The sequence below is a fragment of the Ailuropoda melanoleuca genome, chromosome 13 (genome assembly GCF_002007445.2).
Source record: "Ailuropoda melanoleuca isolate Jingjing chromosome 13, ASM200744v2, whole genome shotgun sequence".
Classification (NCBI taxonomy): domain Eukaryota; kingdom Metazoa; phylum Chordata; class Mammalia; order Carnivora; family Ursidae; genus Ailuropoda; species Ailuropoda melanoleuca.
The window spans coordinates 49,870,212-49,889,150 of NC_048230.1; the positions used below are offsets into that span (position 1 = coordinate 49,870,212).

The following is an 18,939-nucleotide window of genomic DNA, read 5'->3' on the forward strand; positions in this document are numbered from 1 at the left end:
AGGAATTCTTTTTCAAAGTGAGGAAACAGAGCGCGGAGCTAAAAAATTATATTATAGCATCAGAGCATTTGGCAATTATTCTTCATTTATGTAAAAGTTTTCCTCAACTATGAGTTACAGGGCTGGCTTTTTAAACTAATTTAAGGTTTTGCATATTCCGTATGTTTATAAGATGAATCAGGCTGAAGAATAATTGATTATTAAAATTCATATTCTCCAGGGTTCTTTTATAAATTTCAAGTTTCCCTATAAGAAATTAAATTTATTTTGCAAAATGAACCTGGATAATATCATTTAGTTGGAATATTTGGCAGTTGAGCAGTGAACTTTGCCAGCTAGATCTTCCTCTTTGTTGGAAAGTTGGTTAGGCAAGTTTCCAAGGTTACGACCGACAACCAAATATCTTATCCCTCAAGACTGATAATAGCATGAAAAAGAATGCTCAGGGCATTTTCGCATGATTTTTATTTTGTTCTGTTTTCAGCCACTCCGTTCTTGCCAGCAATATTCTTTTTCTCCCCTCCTCCGCCTCCTCCCTCTTTTTCTTCTTCTGGTGAAAATATTTGGAAAAATATAGCAAGCCTTCAAAAAGCTATGTCCACGAATCACTTACAGAGCAAATTAGTTCACGTAAATTGTATTTTTCATTCTAAGTGAGTGGCTGGTGTCATTCCTTGAATGTGTAAGCTCCCAGATGTGGCTGCCGAGAACAACTAGTCTCCCGAACCCTGCTCAGGCTGAGGTGCACCTGCGCTTCAGGATGTTTCTGGAGGAGCTCCACTTCTCTCCCCACAGAGCCCTGTTGGAAGCAGGAGTCGGGGTGCCTTGTCAGGTCCCTGCATGCTTTGGTCGGATTCTGAAGCTGGCCTGTGTTCCTTTCCTGGAGCCCCAAGGCCAAGGGGGTGGGGTCCTGGACGGGTCTCACCCCTTGGATGTGCAGAGGGCAGAGGGCACTGTTCTCATTAGCTAGGAAATGAGAGGATGGATAGAGACAGTGGCTTTCATTCCTCAAGGAGAAGCAGCCCCCATGTGTGGTTTGGAGAGCTCCCCGAGGAGGGCAGGGTTGCCAGCAGGTCTGTGAATGACCCCCCAAACACGGTGGGTATCCCCATGTGCCGGTGAGGAGGGTAATGGGTGAGGAGGGAAGCCAGTCCTGCCGCTTGCTTTGGGCTTTCTTTCTAGCCACGTGGTGTGAATGTTGCTACAGCCGACCGTCCGTAAACACGCACCCTCCCAGAACAGTGCGATTCCAGAGGGATTGCTTCTCGCCCGGAGGAGCCTGTGCGCCTCCGTAGGCAGATGTGCGCCTGTGCTGTCGCCTTTTCATGCTTGTTGGGGGTTACAATCAGTTGATTCTGGCGCCAACAACCCTAGTGCATGCTTGATTGGGGAAATCAGAGGTAGCCTCGTAGACACGGCCTGGGCATTTTTAAATTGAGTTTTGCAGTGTAAATTATAGGCTGGTTTCTTATAGCCTGCTTTCTCACAGACATGCGCATTTTGGTTTGTGAAATCTCTCTGTAGATGGCAGACAGCATCCGTGACTCCCTCCTTCATGCAGTCAGCAGGCTGGCTTCATATCTGTCTTCTGTCATTTAGCAATCGAATTGTGAACTTGACTTGTTTATTTCTCCTTCAGAAGTGTGAGCTTCTAAACACAGGTGTCTTTCCGCCATCGGCACCCAGCACAGTGCCAGGCCCAGTCAGTACTAAATAAATGTTAGTTGTTGAATGAATGAATCGGTAAAAACTGGAAGCACTGCATCCTGTAATTATATCTAGACAGCATAAACAGGCCACCAGAGACCAATTATAATTCCTCTTGCTTGCAGGAAGGCCATTAGCATTCTGAGATTATAACTAATTGTCAGAAGCCTATTTTTCTCTCTCAACACGTTTTCACATTAAGGCTTCCTCATTTTTTGTCGTCATTCCTATTTTTAAGCTCATTTGTATTTGTGTGTTTATTTAAAAAGAATGTTGTGGTTCTGTATTATAAAGAATCGTTGGCTCCAAGCAACTAAGTAAAGATCGTCGTTCCGTGCAAGTAGTTCCCAGGACCACACAAATATCATTTCTTGTCACTTGGTGTGCTGGCTGGCTTTTAATGATTCTGGATTTGTTTTATACGGGTAGTAATAAGGTCATATGGGTGTGGCAGATGGAGAGGGGTAGACAGATACTGGGCACTCTTCAGTTGCCTGTTACCCTGGATACGGGAGCTTTGCGTGCTCATTTATTGTGGCCACCACTCTGTACAACTCTGCCTCGAGTCAGGTCAGAGAGATGTGTCCTCCGAGCTCGGAAGACACGAGCCTTTTCGTGTCGTGGGGATAATTTCCCTTCCCCTCCCCCCTTTCCCGCCAGTCAGTGTGTTTTTCCCTCCTGTTTGCTGTGTGCAGATTCCAAGGAGAGTCGTGGGTGAGCTGCTAACCCAGGACCTTTTTCTGCTAAGGCCTCAGAGACAGGGAGTCCTTACCCCACTTCCTCCTTCCATCTGTTTTTCTTCTGCGGGGAGGGGGGGAGTGGGAGTGTTTAAAAAATTGGGGGGGGTGATTTTTCATTTTGTTTTCATTTTAAACTTGTAGAAAATGTTCAGGAACAAACTCTTGAGCTCTTGTATACGCTCTGTCCAGGTACTCTCGTAGTTTATTACAGTCTCTCTCCTTACACACGTGCACACACACACACACACACACACGTATGTATATGTATTTTTCTGAGCCATTTGAGAGGAAATTGGAGGCATTATGCCCATTCAGTCTCAAGTTTTTCAGTGTGTATTTCCAAAAAACGAGGAAATACTCTCTTAACCATAGCACATTGATCAAAATCAGGGAGTCTAACTTTGATACAGTGCTAATATCTCATCCAAAGTTCACGTGTGGATGTTGTCATTTGTCCGGGATCCTGTCCAGGATCACACAATGCACGGAATTGTCACAACACTTTGGTCTCCTTGTATCTGGAACACATCCTGAGCCTTTGAATTTTGTAACATTAACCTGTTGGAAGAGTGCAGGCCAGTTCTTGGGTAGAATGTCTCCCAGTTTGGGTTTATCTGATGTTTCCTCGTGATTAGATATAAGAAAGGTGAAGAAACGTGCTCTCATGTGTCACAGCGGGAGGCCCAAGACCAGTGTGTTCTGACTTTGGCCGTCGTTAACTGGTGACTTAGAGATAGAGGTGGTGTCTGCCCAGTTTTTATGTACTGCTCTCCCCTCTGGACATAAGAAGGGGAGTCACTTTGAGACTTTGTGAGTGTGCTTTTCATCAGACTTCCACCTACTAGTATGGGGTCCGTTGATGGTTCAAGTTGATCTTCCACCATGAAGAGTGCTCCCTCCTCCATCATTTGTTTATTACATTTTGTTGTTCATTTTCATATCTGTATTCAAGAGGACTATTATAAGCAATTTTCTTTTCCTATTATGTTTTTGTTTTAGAATTAATTATGTTTATGTTTTAGAATCTGGGTTATTTGGGCCTCAAAAAATGAGTTGGAAAACATTCCTTGCTCTTCTGTTTTCTGAAAGATTTTATTCAAAATTGGTGTTGTTTTTCCCATAAGTATTTGTTAGAATTTATCAGTAAAACCTCTGGTCCTAGGGTATTCTTTGTGAGATGGTTTTTGATGGCAAATCTAATTCAGATATGGGGGTATTCAGATTTGTTATTTCATCTGTGTCATCAGGTAAGTTTGCATTTTAGGGAGTTTATTAATTTCATCTAGGTTGTTAAATTTATTGGACTAATGTTGCTTATAATATTTCCTTATCCCTTTTGGGATGCCTGGGTGGCTCAGTCAGTTAAGCGTCTGCCTTTGGCTCAGGTCATGATCCCAGGGTCCTGTGATCGAGCCCTGCATCTGGCTCCCCGCTCAGTGGGGATCTCCCTCTGCCCCTCCCCACCCCTGCTCATGCTCTTGCTCTCCCTCTCTCTCTCAAACATATAAGATCTTTACAAAAAATATTTCCTTATCCCTTTCATGCCTGTAAGATCTGTAGTATTTTCCCCTTTCACTTATGATATTGGTAATTTGTGTTTTCTCCCCCCTTTTTTTCTTTCTTGATCAGTCTTGCTAGGGCTTTATCAATTTTATTGATATTTTCAAATAATCTATTTTTAGTTTTGTTGATTTCATTATTATTCTCTTTTTCATTGATATCTACTGTTTATTATTTCCTTCCTTCTATTTATTTCAGTTCAGTTTGCTTATATTTTTCTAGCTTATTAAGGAGGAAAAACTGTTTTTAAGTCCATCTTTTCCCTTTTAAGCATGTAAAGCTTTTATGTTTATATCTTTGTGCTATATCGACCCTTTTATTAAGGAATGACATTACCTCTAATAGTAATCTGCAAATATCTTTATGTTTAACATGGTCCTGCTTTCATTAGCATGGAGGCGGGCCTTGCTTTTATATCCTGTCTGGCAGTTTCTGCTTTTTAATTGGAGTCTTCCGTCTGTTTATGTTTAATATAATTATTGATTAATTTTGGACTTAATTCTACCATTTTGGTATTTTTTTTCCCCATTTGTCTCATCTGTTTTTGTTCCTCTATTCTTTCCTGCCTTCTTTTGGATTAGTTGAGTATTTTTGTAGCACTGTATTTTAATTCCTCTGTGAGGATTTTCAAAAACTGTAGCACCCTGCAACAGTGGTGGTCTACTTACTTCCTCTGCTCCTCTATTGTTTTCATATACATTATGACATATACGTCCATCATGAACCTGGTAATACAATATTATAAATTTTGATTTAAACAATTATATCTCTTGAAGAAATTAAGAAAAGAGAAAAAAATAGCCTTCTATACTTACATTTTTACCATTTTTGGTACTTTTCCTTTCTTCCCTGGATCTGAGTTTCCATCTGGTATCATACTTTCAGCCTAAAGAACTTAAGTAATTTTTTTAGCTTGATTGACTGAGGGTGAGATTTCTGTATTTATCCAAAAATGCCTTTTTTTTGCCTTCACTTTTCACTGATAGTTTTACTGGATATTGACTTGTGAATTGATTGGTTTGTTTTTGGTTTTTTCTGGCATCACTTTAAAATCTCATCCTGTCGTCTTCTGGAGAAGTCAGCTGTCATTCATACTGTACTATATTTATAACATCCTTCTTTTCTCTGACTGCTCTTAAGATTTTTCTCTTCATCTTTGCAGAGCAAATGCTTATCCTGCTTTGCATTTAGTGAACTCCTTGGATTTACGTGTTGATGCTTTTCACCTGATTTGGGAAGTTTTGGGCTGGGTTCCTCTGAGTACTTTTTTTCCTGCACCATTCTCTTTCTCCTTTCAGTCTGGGACTCAGATTACACAAAGTTGGGGTGCTTCCTATTCCCCACAGGTCTTTGAGGTTTTTTTTTTTCTTGTTTTAGTTATTTTTCTCTCTGATGTTCAGATTTGATCATTTTTATTGATCTGTCTTTAAGTTCAGTGACTCCTGTCATTTCTGACCTGTTGGTAGGTCTTCCCATTAGGATTTTAATTTCAGTTATTGTATCTTTCAGCTCTAGAATTTCCACTCTGACCTTTTTTATAGTTTCTGTATCTCTGTGATACAGCGATTCTTTATGTTCTTTATGCTTGCATGTTCCTCTTAATCCTTGAATATATTTGTAGTAGCTTTTTAAAAGTCCTTGTCCGACAGTTGTGACATTTGGATCATCTTGGTGTTGATTCCTGTTGACTGCTTTTTTTCTTTATTATGGGTCACCTTTTCCTGTCAACACATAGGTAGTGATTTTTAATTGAGCACCAGACATTATAAGTGATACACTGCAGAGACTCTGGATTCTGTTTTATTTCTCTAAAGCGATTTTTTTTTTTTGGTAATAGATGTCTGTTTCATTTGATAAAGTGCTCTAGAGTGATTTTTAATGTAGCAGGCATGTGTCTTGTCTGGTCTCCACCTCCCTGCTCTCTCCTTGGTGGTGAGCAACTGCTGAAATCTCTTCTCAGTTTACTTTGTTTCTGGCTACTGCTCCTTTGCTGGATCCCCGGGGATCTTTCCCATGCATGTATAATTTAGCAGTCAGCCAGAGATCTCAGCAAATTGAATACACAGATTTTGGACCCATCTTCCAAATCTTTCCCATTGTAGTTCATCTTTGAAGGATAACCTCCCCTCTAGCTTCTGCCTTTTGGTTGCCCTCCAGGGCTCTCAAATGGTTGTTTATAATTTTTTTTTCAAGATTCTGCAATTGTTATGTGCCAGAGGGTATGTCGCACCAAGCTACTGTGTTATTACCAGCATGCTTGGTTCTTTTTTATAGCATCCATTTCTTTGATGAGATTTCTTATCTGTTTATTCGTTATGACTCTATTTCCTTTTAGTCTTTGAGCATATTTATAACAGCTGCTTTAAAGCCTTTATAAAGTCTGCTAATGCTAACATCTGGATCTTCTGTGAGTTTGTTTCTGTTGACTTATATTTTTCTTGACTGTGGGTCACATTTTCTTATTTCCTCTCATGTTGATGGATTTTTTTCTAGATATTTGTTTTGTTTTTATTTTTTTCAGTATTAAGTTTTTAATTTTAATTCTAGTGTAATCAACATACAGAGTCACATTAGTTTCAGGTGTACAGTGTAGTGATTCAGCAATTCTGTACATTACCCAGTGTTCATCATGGTAAGTGTAATGTCTATGAATTTTTCATTGTCTCCTGTTAGGTTCCTCATGAAACATTGTAGAAACTCTGGATTCTGTTATTTTCTTCTGAAGAGTGTTCACTTTGTTGTAGCAAACAGTTCAGATTCTCTTTCCTCTGCAAGTATCAGCAGCTGAAACTACTCAGTTCCTTCTGCATTCAAGCAATTGGCTTTCTTCTATGAACCTCACCATCTCCTCTGTGTATGCACAGCTCCGAGTTCAGCCAAGGATTAGAGTAGTATTTTTTTTTTAAAGATTTTATTTATTTATTCGACAGAGATAGAGACAGCCAGCGAGAGAGGGAACACAAGCAGGGGGAGTGGGAGAGGAAGAAGCAGGCTCATAGCGGAGGAGCCCGATGTGGGGCTCGATCCCACAACGCCGGGATCACGCCCTGAGCTGAAGGCAGACGCTTAACCGCTGTGCCACCCAGGCGCCCCTAGAGTAGTATTTAATCACAGATTTGGGGGCTCTCCCTTTTTTATCTCTCTCTTTCCTTCCTTCCCAGGATTTCTACCCTCATTTGTTGGCTGCTCTGGCAACCTCACTGTGTTCTTTGACTTTTTAAGCCAGTAAAGCTGTGACTTTTGCTTGAGGTCCAACTACATAGCCAGGCAGAATGGGGTGTGTGATTGGGCAGAAAAGCAGCAGCAATGCACATTTTACCCAGCATGGCTCCTTCTCTCAAGGATCTGCCTTCCTTTAGTTTCTCCCAGCACTTGGTCACTCTCCAGTGTCTACCAGTCATTTTCTTTTTATTTTATTTACGTTAATTGCAGTATAGTTAACATACAGTGTAATGTTAGTCTCAGGTATACAACCCAGTGATTCAGCACTTTCATACGTCACCTGATGTTCATCGTGACAAGTGCCCTTGTTTCCCCATCGCCCCCACCTCCCCTCCAGGGACCAGCAGTGTGTTCTCTGTAGTTAAGAGTCTGTTTCTTGGTTTCCCTCTCTTCTCTCTTTTTTCCTTTGCTCATTTGTTTTGTTTCTTGAATTCCACATTATATGAGTGAAATCATATGATATTGGTCTTTCTCTGACTTATTTTGCTTAGCATAATACCCTTTAGCTCCATCCATGTGATTGCAAATGGCAAGATTTCATTCTTTTTTATGGCTGAGTAATATTCCGTTGTGTGTGTGTGTGTGTGTGTGTGTGTGTGTGTGTACCACATCTTCTGTACACAGTCATCTATCAATGGACACTTGGGCTGTTTCCATACTTTGGCTACTGTAAATAGTGCTGCAGTAAACATAGGGGTGCAGCTATTCATTTGAATTCGTGTTTTTGTATTTTTGGTGTAAATACCCAGTAGTGCGATTGCTCGATTGCCTACCAGTCATTTTTACTCTCTGACCAGCTGTCACTGTGTGTCCTGCCTCACCGCTGCTGGGTTTTGGTCATATCACCTAGCCTCTTTGAGTGTTCGTGTCTTTATCTGCAAAAGTGAGGATAAATAATACCCAGGTCATACGGTTTAGGGGGAGTAAAATGAGTTAGCATGCACAAATTGTTTGTGGATGTTTCAGATATATGCTAGGTACGGCAAATGGCAACTCTGAGCTTCAGACAAACTTGTTATCTCAGTAAACTTTGAGGAATATTTGGCATTCTATTGATCGTATCACTTGACAAAACTCAAAAGAAGGTGTTCTCTGTGTTTACTTCCTGGGTATTTTGGCAATATTTTGAATATCAGCTTTTGGAATTTAATTAGTAATACGTGCAGTACATGTCTTTGAGATTTCAAATGAGTCTGATTTTTCTCTTTTTACAGATAATCTGCAAATTGGCTTCAGTGCTGAGCAGGAGCACGGTTGAACGCCTGCTGCTCCCTCGATTCTGCGAATTGTGTGCTGATGGGAAGTTCTTTCAAGTTCGGAAGGTTGGGACATATAGTATCAAAACTTGAAAAATTTAAAAAGTTAGAAAATTCAAAATCATCCCTTGGAAGTGTCCTGACTTCTTCAGTAGATGCAGGCTGGATGAGAAATGTGGCCCCTGGGACCTGTGTGAGGAAAATGTGTGAGCAGCGTTGCCCATTTTTACTGAAACTCGGGCGTGCGTAGGGACCTGGAGACGAGAGCCTGTGAGAGTAAGCCTGTTGCTCTTAGACACAGGAGGACCAGCTCTGGGACCTTGTTGGTTGCAGTTAGATGCCGTTGCTGTGACATGCACTGTCTTTCGTTATCTGGCCTGCTTTGTCTGGAACCCTTTTACCTTTGCCGTACCTTCCAATGCCAACCCCTGCCCTCCCCTTCCCTTTGAGTTGCTTGTTCACTTGGTTACTAGATTCTTCCTTTCGCAGGCCATTGCCACACCTCCCTGAACAGCCTCCTTGTCCTCCTCCTCCTCACTGCGTGACTGGCCCTCTTCCCTCTGGTCTCTCCTCATGACGCATCGGCAAGAAGATAGGTCTCATTTACCATGCAGAGAATATTAAGGGTCTCTTCTGCTTTATTGCTAACCAAATGCATTATGTATTGAGATCAATTAGGAGCCAGAAAGTGCTAGGATTTGGTACTCTGTTGTAAATCTTCTGTTTCCAATGCACCAGAGGCATCGGGCTAGGCCGTGTGGGCGGCGGGCTCGGTAAGTGCTTGTTAGGTGCCTGACTAGAGGAGTCATTGCCCCTGAGGCTTCTGCTTGTTAGCTGTCACAATTTGGTAAGACAAAAAGGAAGCAGAGAATAACGGGTATGCCTTTTGCCTTTTTAAGGTGTGTGCTACAAATTTTGGTGATATTTGTCATGCCGTTGGACAAGAAGCCACTGAGAAATTTCTGGTATGTGAAGTTTTGCCAATCATAATTGCTAGTGCATTTCTTAGGGCACTCTTAAAATCAGTTGTGAAGTTTTGTATTTGTGAATCTGTTACTTTGGAATGACAGCTCAATTTCGCATTCACCAGTTCCAAATTTCTTGACTTCCAAAGCTGACGTTTTTCATAAGCGTTAGGCAGCTGATCCGTGGAACGGCGTGGACGTAACCCCAGCCCACCTTCCTGTGGGCTTTTGCTGTCCCCTCCTCACTGGTCACTTTCCCTGGTCTCTTCTCACTGTCTAAGCTCCTCTGTCTCCTTTCCACTGCTCTTTCTAGAACACTGTTCTACCATCTCACTCCTGGGCTTCAAGACCACTGGAATTTTTCTAGGTTACAGGTTAAAGTCCAGATCCTTTTTGGCCTTTTGGGTCCCCTTGTTAGTGCCTTTCCTGCCTCACCTCCAGCTACCTTCCTCAGATCTGAACACTGTCCTGGCCTGGGCAGGTCTTACCTTTGGCCATGCATTTGATTCATGGGGTGGGCAGGGAGGCGGGCGAGGCAGGTAAGGCCTGGGGGTCTGCATTTCTGATAACTCCCCCATGATTTGGAGGCACAGCAGGGCAGAGAACCACTTCACTAGCCAGCGGGTGGGTTTTCAGCTCCCTTGAGACTTTCTGCTCTCTCCCTTCCACACCTCTGCTCATTACTGCACCTCTCTTTCCAGAGTCTTCCCCACCTGGTGTGACCCAACTCACACTTCAAACCCAGCCTGAATGTGCATATGCCTCTCCTTGTCTAGACTCACCTACCCACTGTGCCAGAGAGAATTAATTTCTCCCTTTTCAGCATCCCCATAACATTGTGCTCAGAGTACGTGCGTGTCTCTTACCACACCTCATTATGGTGGTGCTGATGTGGGGTCTTCACCCTATCATGTTCCTCTCTGTTTTCCCGGTGCCTACGCAGAACTATGCTAAACGAGTCCTTGCCACTTTTATTGGACAGGGTATCCAGCCTATGCTTTTATTTGACTTTTATTGGACAGGATATCTAACCTGTATGGTTAGAATTTAGCCTCAAAAAGTATGCTCTTTAAATTGATTTTTAAATTTACGTTGAGATGCTCATTTTATTTCAAGTGCAAGCCATGTCAACATAGTTAATGTTTAGCGGGCTGTCGTTCTGAATGTACAGTGGGTGTTGTCTTCTACTGAATGTATCTGAATGAAGAACAGCAGTGACCAATATACGAACCTTCCTGTGGGGGGGTATTTCCATGATCATATATTCCCATTTGTGGAGCATTTTGGCTGATTATTTTACATTAGGATATAAAAAACAGAGCCTCAGTTTTAAAGGATAAATTTTATTTTATTTATTTATATTTTTTTAGAGAAAGAGAGCATGGGAGCAGAGGGAAGGGGCAGAGGGAGAGAGAGAGAATCTTAAGCAGGCTCCACACCCAGTGCAGAGCCTGACACGAGGCTCTGTCCCACGACCCTGAGATCATGACCAGGGTCAAAATCAAGAGTCAGACGCTTAACCAACTGAGCCACCCAGACGCCCCATTAAAGGATGAATTTTAAAGACAATGTGATCATTCATACAGATAGAAAGCAAACATGCCAAAGATTTTATTTAAGTCATTTATTCATGAGGGAAGCAGTAAGATATGACACCTGGCTTAATGAAGAACTCAAAGTACCACACGTGGACGGTCAGACCAGGGGACACTGAAGCGACCTTGCAAGGGGACTCAAAATTGCTCCGCATCCAGGGTGATAGTCAAGTACATTCCACTGGACACAATTTGCATTTCTGTGAACAGGAATTATTGGTATTACTATTAGTTTTTTAACAATATACCTTCTATCACTAAAGGACCCTAGTCAAAGATCGGAAATTATCCTGGTAATTATCTGGGTAAATAACTGGGTGGGTGAACTAGTTGGGATATCCACTCAATTTCAAGGTCATTTCACAATTTTTCTCTATATAATTCACATAGCACTTGCTATGTGAATATTAGTCATTCTGCCTTTTAACCAAGTCATTTACTAGAATTAAGAGGTAATGTTTCTTTATTCTTCTTACCATAATTCCTGTTTGTCTCAAATGATTCCTTTTAGACTAGCATATATTTCCCTCTTCTTTGTCGTTTATTTATGGCTATGCCTTAATTACATCATTAAAAAGTTCTGCCCTTCGTCAGGGTAACCAAGTTTGAGTAGCATGATTTTATTTGCTTTGGTAGATCCCAAAGTTTTTTGAGCTCTGCTCAGATAATGTTTGGGGGATGCGAAAAGCCTGCGCGGAGTGCTTCATGGCGGTGTCCTACAGTGCGTCCCCAGAGGTCCGCAGAGCCCAGCTGTCACCCCTCTTCATCAAGCTCATCAGCGACCCCTGCCGATGGGTGAGTGTGGGCAGCTCGGCAGCGCTGGCCATGAGCCGCTGCCGCAGGCCGACTGACCTCATCTTGGCCTCTGGACTTGTGACGATGTATTTTGTCTTTTTGGTTCCTGATTGGCTTACTTAGACCTCGTGGGGATCGGAGCTCTTGAAATCTCCAAAGCTTTGGTGCCTGTGAGGAAGGTGGCAGGTACCCTAACATTTGTAGTGACTGGACATCATAGAGACGAGAAGTGAGAAGGGAAACACTAACCGGAGAGTCACCTTTGCCGTTACTCTCACAAACATGCCTGTCACGATTAATACCATCTGGTCAGGCGCTTTATGAAGTCTGGACTCGTTTGATGTGGAATTAAAATTCTAGAAGAATAAAAACTGAATGATGGTACTAAACTTCTCCTTATTTTCTGTTGAAAATAGTTGATTTGGAATTTGGAGAACGTCTTAGAAAGCAGCATATCTGCTTGGACATAATTTGGCGGACAGCGACTAGCCTGGTGGTCGGCCAGCTGCCCGGCCTGGGGTCAGACCTGGCCGACGCCACATTCACCACGCTGTGCTCTCTGTTTCCAGGTGCGCCAGGCTGCCTTCCAGTCCCTGGGCCCCTTCATTTCCACCTTCGCGAACCCCTCCAGGGCCGGCCTCTATATTCGAGAAGACGGCACTCTGAGCATCCGACCGCTGGCTCAGGATTTGGACTCTGATCTCACCTCCGGGTCACCCAGTGCAGGCAGTTGTGGTAACACTTCCTCAGCCTGGTGAGCTCCAAGCAGGATAATTACCAGGGCCCACGCTTCACCTCAAGCGTCCACCTAAAATTTTAGCAATTATCTTGTCTGGAGTTTTAGTAACAGTGACCTTCTGGGCAAGATGGGATATTAGAGCTTTAATTATGTAAAGAAGCAAAAGTAATTGCAATAATGATTTTGAAACATGACTACTGGGTTATAAATAATGAAGCTACCGTGTCTCCTAAATTTAGATAAAATATTCATTGAGAGTAGTGATTAAATAACCTATAAAGAAAATTTTCTCTTACTTTTTGATTAATGAAGTTCTTTGGGTAATTTATGTAGGGAAGATGTGAGGTCTCCCAAATGTCCGTTTGTGCTGTGGGATGTTACATGCCCATAAACACAGGATGTTACCTGCATGTACAGGTGACGGTCCTGACCCACCATTAGTGGATGCTCTCCTGCCTTTCTAGTAAGTTCTAGTGATTGATCGTGGAGTTTTTCGTCTTTCCTCGGAGGTTGATGGGTACACCCCAACCAGACCATCTGAGGTCGTTGGAAAGCATCTGTCCCACGCTAACCTCACACCGGAGCTAGAGAGGGGTACTTTACATCTCCGCGAGTACACGTCCTTTTTACCATTGGTGCACCCTTCCCTCCGTCAGTCCATCAAAATTCACTGAGCTCCTGCTGTGTGTGTGCCACACCTTCCTCTTCAGGGCTCTCCCAGTGGTTTTGGTGGCTTTTGTGTCCCAGTGGCTGCCCCCTGGTGGAGGGACTGACGAGCAGTGAGCGCATGCAGGCTGCCCACTGAGGGCGTGTCAGCAGAAGCCAGGGCTCCTCCACCACTTGACTAGAGTGGAGGGATCAGCTGAACTTTTGCGTGGCATTTTCAGTGCACATCATTCTCCCAGGGGGGCAAAGGGGGTTGATGGGACCTTTTATGCTCTTGTGAGGTCATGAGCTTCTGGCTCTGGGAGACACAGCAGGTTTGGGTGGCCAGATAGAGAGGAGGACCGGGCTTGGGCGGATGAGGGGCTCAGTTTTTCCCATTTTACTTCTAGTCCATTCCATGGCTCTAAGAGTGCTCCCCTCAATCTTAACCTAGTTCCACAAAGCCGGTGCACAAGGAGCCAGACCTGCCCACGGAAGGCACGTCAGCGGGAACCAGCGATTTCCTGCACGTCAGCAGCTCCTCTGATGGCCTCATGGCAAACTCAGTGGAAGACTCTGCCTTGGCTAGAGCCAAGCTGACCGGGCTTTGCCCCGAGGCTGGTGCCTCCTTGAGGCTTCCTGATGGGAACGGCCTCCCCCTGCACAGCTACCCTGGACCAGGCTCCTCCACCGGCCCAGAGAGTCCTGAGGATGCATTCAATAATTTCTTGTATTGGCGAACTCCTCTCCCTGACATCAGCAAGGACTTAGAGCTGCTTCCGCGTGAGGCTGGGCCACAGGAGGAGGGCTGCAGCAGGCCCGAGACTGTGCGCCACAGCTGCGTGGCCAGGAGCGAGATTCAGAAAGTCCTCGATAGTTTGCAGGAGCATCTGATGAACGATCCAGACGTTCAAGGTAAATGTTGTCCGTCGTGATTAAGAGAAACACGGGCCTGTCTCTGGTGCATTGGCCAGATCTGCGTGTCGCTGCGCCTGTGTGTGTGTGTGTGTGTGTGTGCGTACTCTCTTCCTGTCCACTGTGCACAGATGGCCAGGAGAGGGTCTGTCAGCGTCAGCCCAGCCGGAGCACTGGGGACCTCTGTGTAGGGCCCCGCCAGGGTTCTACCTCCCTGTTTTGCAGCTGTGCAAGGCTGAAGGCAGCTCTGATAGGAAGGCAGATAGATTGTGGGCATATCTGTAGCAGTGGAAATTTTATTAGCTCCTTGGATGCTGTTACATCATTTCCCACGTTATAGCGCTTTTTCTAGTTATGAACAGCTAAGGATGGTGCTCCTTTTGGAGCTTATTAACTCAGCCCTCAGCCAAACTTTCAGGTTTTTGTCTTTGTACAGCAAGGGAAAGTACAACTTCTTCTTTGGGGTGTTCTTCATGTTATGACTAGTGCTCCCACCGAGCGTCTGATCTGGGAGCCAGGCCTCGCGATCCATATCCATTATCACGCCTCTTCTTGCTCTAAACAGTGCTATATTTGTATTCTTCCTTGGGTTGGGGAGATTGGGAAAAACAACACTTGCTGCTGTTGCCGGGCAAAGATTTGTGAAGCTTTCGGGAAAGGAAATGTGAAAATCCAGTTAGCCCTGTGATTATTCTTTCTCTTTAAATTTATAAAGGAAATTAAGTCAATGTTTGCCGAAGGAATGAGCACATGTAACATATCACTTCTAATAGCTATAGACAAAGGTCTGTTTTTGGAAACCACATTTCTAAAGCAGCGTTCATCTCAGTGCTGGGCGCCGGGCTGGGGGCTGGGGCAGCAGTGACGGGCACACGGTCTCGTGGAGGGGGCTCCGTAGACGACAACCAGTACAAGGCGTGGCGGGCCAGGGCGGGAGGCGGCGTGACGCTCTGTGGCAGCCTAGGGCAGGATGCCTGGGGCCAGAGGAAATGTCCGGGAGAAGACCACCTTGCAGAACAGGTGGCATTTCATGTGGTCCCCAGAAGATGACAGCTAGGAACCCACACTGCAGAGAAGTGGAGAGGGATGAGTTTCTTGAAATCATTTGTAAAACCTTGCACTATGTGCGTGCCTCTTTCATTGGAGCTCAGAGGGATCCGTGACCCCAAAAGTTTCAGAAATAAATGATATGTTGGAGATTTGTGGACTGGCTGTGGCTGGAAAGATGACTTGGGCCATCTGGAAGGGCCTGATAGGTTGCACTAAGTAGGTGGGACCTTGTCCTAGGCCAAGTGGGGAGCCAGCTACGAGCTCTAAACATTTTAATGAATCTTGAGGACTACTGAATTTAACTCATAGAAAACAGGATGTAGGAACTATTGTGTGTACGTGTGTGTGCTTGAAGGTTGGGGACATGGACATCAGATTGTTTTTACAGAAAGGTGTGTGAAATATGTCATCTCTACTGTTAGGAGGGTCTCAAGCAGTCATGGGGTGGACAAATGAATAGCCCTTGGGGCTTGGTGAGCGAGATCGGTACTCATCTGTGTGTACGGACATGGATCGATTTCTGTGTGGGGGGTGTGTGTGGAGAAGGCAGCCATCCTGCTTTATACATAGGGAACAGGACCCCCTCACCAAGTAGGTGGACCTCCCAGACACTGGGCTTCAGGAACAGTGCATTGTCTTTCTGTGAGAGATGATGGAGGCGAGCTCTGATTGTCCTCCTTGCGGTGTTTCGAGTTCAGATTTGATGCTCTGTGCATGGCTGGCGTTTAGTTGGAATAGTTAAAGTTAACGGCCGTAAATATCACCACCTCCCTGAGAGCTCATTCTGAGACTCCGGAGCACGCTTACTGCAGGGACAGATGGGTGGAAGGTGCGCGTGTGGTGTACCCGCATCCAGACTGTCTTGTTGTGAAGACCCTTCTCACGTGAATCCCTACAAACTGAATAAAGTTATTAAAATTCTTGAAACTTCTCTTCCTGCAGCTCAGGTCCAGGTCTTATCAGCTGCTCTGAGAGCCGCACAGCTTGACTCTGTGAATGAACCCGAGCACCAGGCGACGGAAGGTCGGAACAAGGGGTCCATTTCCCATCCCAGCCCTGCCTCTGCCAGTCAGACAGCTCTGCCGGCGTCGTCCTCACAGGAGCAGCTCTCCAAGCCCAGGACGTTACAAAGCCCAGTAAGTGTGTGCCCTCGCCCTCTGCCACGGAGGCTGTGACGGAAATCACAAAGCTGCATTTTCTTTTATTAATATATCCTGGCAGAGATGATGAATGGCAAATTTAATTTTATTCTTAAGGTCATGTTTTGGATAACTAGACAACCAATCAATCAGGTGATTGATAACCCTGACTCTCTCCACAAAAACAGGAGGGGGGAGACCCACAAGTACCTTCCCTCTTCTCCAAAGCTGTCGAGTCTCGGTTCTTTGTGGGGATTAACCATATACGTGCCCGATTTCACTGCTGTTTTACAGCTTTTAATCATAATAGCACAAAGTGGGTTCCGCGGCTCCTAGAACTGAAAGCTGGCCTTGGCCTCAGCAGATGGACCACCGCGTCCGGCCCTCGCTCGGGAGACGCTCTTTGGGCACGTGGTCACCCCAGTAGTGGTAATGGCCTGCCGTTTCCTGGAGGAGAGACTTTGAAAAGCCAGCAGCAGCTCAGCAGCTTTTATCCTGCAGCCTGGAACTAGGTCCCGTGAGATGGGATCTCAGCATCCAGGGAGAGGAGGGGGCCCTCAGCTTCCTCGCACTTTGAGTCTCCGTAGCTTCCCAGCTCGTGAGGGGTGGGAAGCTCTGAAGCCTTCCTAACTCCTAGTGACTTGCTCTGACTACTTTGAGCTGGGGTCCTTCACAGGTGGGGGTGAGACTATCAGAGAATTAAAGTCAGGGTGGGGTCCAAGATCATAAAGTCACGGCATGCTGGCATCTCCTCATTTCCTGTGCCATGACGGACCTTCTCTTGAAGCCCGTGGTCTCTAAGGCCGGAGTACTAGTTGTTCCACTGTCCACGCAGTGGATAATTCGATCTTAGCAACCTAATGGACTTATTACCTCCCTTCCCTTCTAGGCCTCCTCCAGTAAAACTAAACAAAAGATCCATTTTTATTTATTTATTTTTTTAAAAAAGATTTTATTTATTTATTTGACAGAGATAGAGACAGCCAGTGAGAGAGGNTTTATTTATTTATTTTTTTTAAAAAGATTTTATTTATTTATTTGACAGAGATAGAGACAGCCAGTGAGAGAGGGAACACAAGCAGGGGGAGTGGGAGAGGAAGAAGCAGGCTCAAAGTGGAGGAGCCCGATGTGGGGCTCGATCCCACAATGCCGGGATCACGCCCTGAGCCGAAGGCAGACGCCCAACCACCGTGCCACCCAGGCGCCCCAAAAGATCCACTTTTAAAAGCTTGACTATAAAATGTTTAGGAGTTTGTGACGGTTGTCTTTGATTAGTAAGAACTGAGGGGATATCCTATTTTGCTGGTTTGTTTTCAGAAATAGGCAAGAAAATGGTTGTTGTTATCGTGTTGCCTGGAGTGTGGAAATCACAGGTTAGGTAGAAAGGCATGGCTGTGTCTACTGTGGCGGCAACCTGATCAGCCTGGGGCTTCTTTGTCACGTGCAGAAGTGAGAGAAAGGGAAATGAGCAGATTTCTCCAAGTTGACTCTGTTGCATGAAAGATTTTGAAGGGCTCATGCAAGCAGACCTTTGGTTTATGTTGTAGGATGTCAGGGCTCTTGAATTTGCATCTTGATTCTTAGGTTCCACTGGGATCAGTCAGGATGTGATGCTTCCAGTCGCCAAAGAAGGAAAAGGGACCAAAAAACTCCCAGAGCTTAGATGATGAGGATGGTATTGTCTCGCAGAGACGACAGAAGAGTGGCTGAGGCTGGGTGGCTGGTTAACTCAGCTCCTTACCGTTGACCCTGCTCCCTGCTTCTACCCTGCCTTCTTAGCGCGCCATCTGAGTCGCGAGACGCCCTGTACAGGGAGGCCTGTTCTTTCTCACCTGTGTCTTTTGACTGCCCGGTGGTTTTCTGGGGTGATGACCTCACAATGCCTTTTGAGGTTGCTTTGACTTGTGGTAGTGTACTGAACCCTTAATGTGGCTCCTGGAGGAAGTACTCTTCGTGCCAACTACACTGACGACTTGGGAATCAGATTAACTCCTGAAAGAAGAATAATGATTTATTACACGTTAATATATATGAATTTAGGAACTTGGAGAAATTGAGGTCTTAGGTTATCATGCCAAAATATTTCTCTTTTATCCTTTCCTCTATTAAAATAAGCAATATATTTCAGTGAAAATCTTGGGAATCGAAGGCTGTGGTAGTGTGCGTCAGAGCAAACGAAGCATCTCTTGGTGTATTAATCGACTTTCCTGGATCATATATTGAGCTGATTTGTCAGGATCCATTAAGCTGGTAGACAGTATGACATTTCAAGTGCACGTGGGAGCCCATGTGACGGGTGGAGGAGAAGGACAGGTTCGTCTCCGCTAACGTAATCAATGATCAGAGACCAATATGTCACTGTTGAGTGTTCTTGCTCATTTTAATTGTTAACCTACTGTAAAGGTTTATCAGCAAACATTAGAAGTGTTTGTACATGTGAAAATCGAGGACAGTTTTCCAGGTAAATACTCCTTTATCGGCCACGTCTTCCCCCAAATTAGACAGGTCCCTTGCCTGTCCATCCGCCCTGATGGGTCCACATTGCTGCACATCTCCAGCTCCCAAGGAATACTGAACGTGCTTGCTCACTCTGCCGTCCGCGGTAGTCTGT

General features: G+C 44.7%; 1 protein-coding gene across 3 annotated transcripts in view; it reads left to right on the forward strand.

Moving 5' to 3' along the window:
* The window catches only part of LOC100474691 (serine/threonine-protein phosphatase 4 regulatory subunit 1), an 82,419-nt gene that overhangs the window by 53,143 nt on the left and 10,337 nt on the right, over positions 1 to 18,939 (forward strand). For all 3 annotated transcript variants that reach the window (XM_034639998.1, XM_011220128.3, XM_034640000.1), the window contains 6 exons: positions 8,444 to 8,551; positions 9,385 to 9,450; positions 11,682 to 11,840; positions 12,410 to 12,594; positions 13,679 to 14,139; positions 16,132 to 16,325. In XM_034639998.1, coding sequence (XP_034495889.1) covers positions 8,444 to 8,551; positions 9,385 to 9,450; positions 11,682 to 11,840; positions 12,410 to 12,594; positions 13,679 to 14,139; positions 16,132 to 16,325 — 1,173 coding nt within the window. The remainder of the gene's footprint in view (positions 1 to 8,443; positions 8,552 to 9,384; positions 9,451 to 11,681; positions 11,841 to 12,409; positions 12,595 to 13,678; positions 14,140 to 16,131; positions 16,326 to 18,939) is intronic.